Source organism: Amblyomma mixtum, chromosome 6, assembly GCF_055824585.1.
Source record: "Amblyomma mixtum isolate Tamu chromosome 6, ASM5582458v1, whole genome shotgun sequence".
Lineage (NCBI taxonomy): Eukaryota > Metazoa > Arthropoda > Arachnida > Ixodida > Ixodidae > Amblyomma > Amblyomma mixtum.
This window is the reverse complement of record NC_143017.1, coordinates 77,401,877-77,406,247: the sequence shown is the minus strand read 5'-3', so window position 1 is coordinate 77,406,247 and position 4,371 is coordinate 77,401,877. Positions and strand designations below refer to the sequence as shown.

At 48.0% G+C, this 4,371-nt stretch overlaps 1 protein-coding gene across 1 annotated transcript; it reads right to left on the bottom strand.

Annotated features, from left to right (window-relative positions):
* LOC149339446 (uncharacterized) lies at positions 1-2,150 on the bottom strand. Its single transcript, XM_089548248.1, has 3 exons — positions 2,047-2,150; positions 1,772-1,984; positions 1-620 (listed from the first exon to the last, which is right to left on the bottom strand). The coding sequence occupies exons 2-3, from the start codon at positions 1,957-1,959 to the stop codon at positions 464-466; spliced, it is 345 nt and encodes a 114-aa protein (XP_089404374.1). The 5' UTR covers positions 1,960-1,984; positions 2,047-2,150; the 3' UTR covers positions 1-463.
* Positions 2,151-4,371: the final 2,221 nt, after the last annotated feature.

Sequence of the window (4,371 nt, the reverse complement as noted above, 5' to 3'; positions counted from 1 at the left end):
ACACGTCCCAGCTGGTTAGATGGTCTTCGTGGGTCTCATACCAGACCCGGGCAGTGTCTTTTAGGTAGAATATTACATTTGCGAGCATAAGGGTCGGATCCCAGCGGTTGTAGGTACTCACTCGCTCGTACATGTTGATCCAGTCGTCGACGTCAGTGTTGTCGGTACCAGAAAATGTCCCAGGGTCACAAGGGGGAGAAAGAACGAGTGATGTCATGGCCGGGGCTGAGGTTTGCTGGGAGGCGTCTTGGGTCATGATGAGGGAAGGCAACTGGCGGCCGCTGCGGAGCTCCGTCGTTGGTAGACGTAGGGGAAAGCCGCACCTCCACCAAATATGTTGCGGGAAAGAATATATTTACAAATAGGAAAGAACAGCTGCTAGCGGCACCGAGAACACAGTCCGAACTTCGTTGTCGTCTTCTACTCTTCCCACGCTCTTGGTCGTCGTCGTCGTCTACCCGCTTTAAGGAGTTGCAAGCTGAAAACCTACATGGTTTTCAGCAGGATATTTTGCCCTTATTGCCTTCACCATGCAGGCGGGCAGGGGCCTTCTGTTGTGGCGCCCAAGCCGCCCCCACAGCCAGAGCACACACTGCCTGTAGGCAGCAAACCGGTAGTGCCTGAAACAATGCCAATGATTAGATGTAGCAAGCAGTACACAGGATGAAGTTGATCAGATGCGCATCCAAGTCGGGAGGGGACAGAATGTTCTGACCCCTAGCCGCCTCCTAATTTTTTTAATTCAGCCAGAAGAGTGCCTGTTCTGCATATTTACTCATTTGAACCAAAAACAATCATTCCTGTAACTACACTAAACAATGGTGACTTGAGTAAGCATGCACACCAAGGTTGAGGCCCCATGTTCACTCTTTTCTAGATGTCTCAAGCTGACCTCCCTTGTTGTTGCTAGTGGCTCTTTATTGATAATAAAAAAAATAACAATGGAAGCTAACGATGTTGCTAGCCGCGGCATCTGCCATCCAAACCTGAGCTGCGGCTAGCGAGAATAAAAGGACAGGGAGAGGGAAAGAAAGGGGGGAGCGATAGTAAGAAAGGATAGGTGTTGGGCGGCAATATACACTATGTACAATTCCATATATGGGAACCAAGTTCTACAACTCTGCTAAATGCTCCAAAAGCACACTTTTCATCACACTTACTAGTATTTATGTTATCACTGCAACTAAGGAAATTTATATATATAGGTGCCAGAAGCCCACTTCTGATAGGACAATCTCCTTTGAAATTTCGAATTGTCTCAGCAGTTGCTGCCAACTGCAATAAAGATAAATTTAAACCAGCCAAAATCCCGACGTACCTGAACCCGGACATGTATTAGACTAGCAGTCAATAAGGTCTGCCTTATTTTCAGCCGTTCCTGAAACTGTAAATAAGGTTCCTTTTTCTGAAAATGACAGCATGTAAGGTAAAAAAAGGTTCCATGCTTCTTATGCTATATAGCTCGTAATCTAATTCCTGAAAGGAGAATGAGTCTGTCTCCTGCACAGTAATGGGCTTTGTCAGTGCAAACTATCCTGATCCCATTTGTTTGCGCAGTGGACAGCTGCAGTGTTTTGCAGTGGTTATGGCCATAGCACACCGTGATTCCGCACTGTATACGAAGTTTTAGGCATTCTCTGTCGTTTTTTTTAAATAGAACAGCACCGCATGCGTATGCGCTTTAGATCGCACTGTGGTCAATAAACGTAGTTGCAAGAGCTAGCACCGGTAGCGTTATTACGCAATCCGTGAAGCTTGCAGTTGTACTTACTCGTTCGCGGTGTCGCCCATGCCTGGCTGCCGGTAATGCCGCATGTTTAAATATGCAAGCTGCAGCACACCCTCGTTCAGGCAAAGATACCCGAACTCGGGGTGCGCTGTGATGCAGTTGTGTCCCGGCTGCTTTTTAACGGCGGCCGGGCATTCCCGGCAGCAGACGTTCTCGATGGCTGTCGGCATGGCAGCGCAGCCGTCGCACTGGCACCTTCGCAGAAAACGGATGTCAGCGATGCGTGCCACGAGCATAATAGGGTTCATATCACTCACCAGTCCACGTTTCCCACTCGTTGCCAGCCGTCCTCGGAGCCATCGGCGTCCGAGTCTTCGTCCGTGGTACGGCCGGACGGATGGCCACTGCTGCTACCTTCGGCCGTATCGCGCAAAGGCGTACTATCGTAAGAGATGGCGCCTAAATCTGCCGTCCGCCAAGAATCTCTCTTTCAAGCTCTGTGAGATCGTCGATGTCCATCTCATCGGCTTACAAAAACACAAATGGCTGAACGTAGTTCGGCCAACAACGTGCGCATTTTCAAAAGTCACTCCGCGTATTACTACGTATTACTCCGCCGATGACGGAGCGGCAAGCCTCCACGGAACTGGCTCAAAGGCACTCGACGCGTTGGTAGACTCCGCCCATCGTATGAGGCCGAATTCAAAAAAAAAAAGGCGGGAGCCGGACGTTAATTAGATTTAATTGGGGAAATCGGCCACACAGGGCAATAAGTCGCAGCTCCTAAGAATGCTGGGAACGTGTACATCAAGTTCCCGCGGCAAAAAGACATGTTCAGAATCCTCTTCAGTGCACCTTTAAGGGTAACGGAGTGGATTCCAAGAGAAGGCAAGCGTAGCAGGGGGCGGCAGAAAGTTAGGTGGGCGGATGAGGTTAAGAAATTTGCGGTAATACGGTGGCCGCAACTGGCGAATGACAGGGTTAATTGCAGAAACATGGGAGAGGCATTTGCCCTGCAGTGGGCGTAGTGAGGCTGCTGATGATGATGATGAGTACAGAAAAAAAATCGCTACTTCAATTTCAGCGGAGACAGAGCTTGCATCTAGCACTGACGGCCAGGTGATGTTTAGCAAGCAGATAAGCAAATGGCCAGTGTGTGCGAGCAGCGGCGAGCCGTCTTGCAAGGCAGGCAGGACAAAGGGAGTTGCCCAGACAGAGCAGTTTCGAAGACGGCCCGGGGAGGTCTTTTTCTCGCCGGCGAGGCGCCTAATGAGATTACTGCCGGGCACGGGAGCCCGGAAGCGAGCATCGCCGGCTCCCCGGTAATCTCCGTGAGAAGAGAGCCAGAGGAGACACAAAGGAGCAAGCGGTCCAGGTCGGAGAAGAGACGGAAGGCGCGCCTCCATGTTTCCAATCTTAGACACAATATTCCCTCCTTGATGCGACAGCATTACAGTACATATTCCGCGAAAATGGCGGTGAGAGTCTCAAATTTGCTGATTGGTCGAGGGAGTTCATGTGACTTTGTGACGTCACACGCAGCCGTCCCACGTGATTGAGAGGTCCCGTGATATCGCGACGTCATCGCAACCTGCCCACCATGCCAAGTGGGAATAAAATTAATGATTAAGAAAGAAGGGGTGCGTGACCTAGTGACATCACCACAAACTGCCCGTGGAAGGAAAGAGAAGGAGAAGCAAGAAAGAGAGGGCAAAACGAGCTATAAAGAGAAGAGAAGAAAGAGAAGCAAAATAAATGAGGGAAAATTTGTTTAGAACCAGTACTCGGTTTCGGCTACATCAAAGCAGCAACAAAGGGAATATCTAATGCTATCACAATCCAATAATAAGGTGGTTAAGTGGCACCATTTTTTTTTCCCCAAAGGTGGTTCTAGGCAAGACTAAGATGCTTACGGTGAAAGAATCAAGCGTAGGCGCCGTACGCATACACGTACTCCAAGCCTGTACAGTTGTCAGCAAAAAATGCCAGCCACTATCGCAATTTACGGAACCATTCGAGTGTTCCTGCAAATACTATAGACTGCACGAAGTGCCTGTCAACTCTAAACTTCATTCTTCGCGTACCGCGGTCTCGGGCGCCCGCTGCAGCGTTACCCTTCGCATTCAACTCTCGGCCATAGGTCTCGATTGAACGTGCTGACCCTAAACAAAAAGCCAATAAAATCCAACGAACGGTCGACAACAGAATAGCTTCTTCTTTTTTTTTTTTAGCCCAGACATGCAAACGCCCTTCTGTAGGCATGGTCAGAATGTCAGAAGGCAAGCGAAAAAGAACATTCCTCCTGAAATTCCAATATTATAAAATATACATATAAAACCGTATTCCTTTTTTTCTGTTTTATAATCAGTTATCATTTGAGCGATAAAATATTTATACTTTTAATTTTCTATCGATTTCAAAAACGAAGTAAAAAAGTTATAAAACATCCCTTTGCTCCTTGGCTTCTACAACTGCTGGCTCCTTTCATATATACGTATACGTATAAACATATATAGTTACACTTTATGCAAATTACTACAGTGCACTGTTGCGTGTAGAATGGAATTTCAACAGGACATCTGTGCAAGAATAGTCAGTTTTACCGTATTTGTGTTCATAATTTCACGTGAATACGTCACTTC

Coding starts and splice junctions, on each gene's coding strand:
- LOC149339446 (XM_089548248.1), bottom strand. CDS start 1,959: ATGCCGACAGCCATCGAGAACGTCTGCTGCCGGGAATGCCCGGCCGCC. Junction 621..1,771: donor ATGGGCGACACCGCGAACGA/GTAAGTACAACT, acceptor GCATTGTTTCAG/GCACTACCGGTTTGCTGCCT.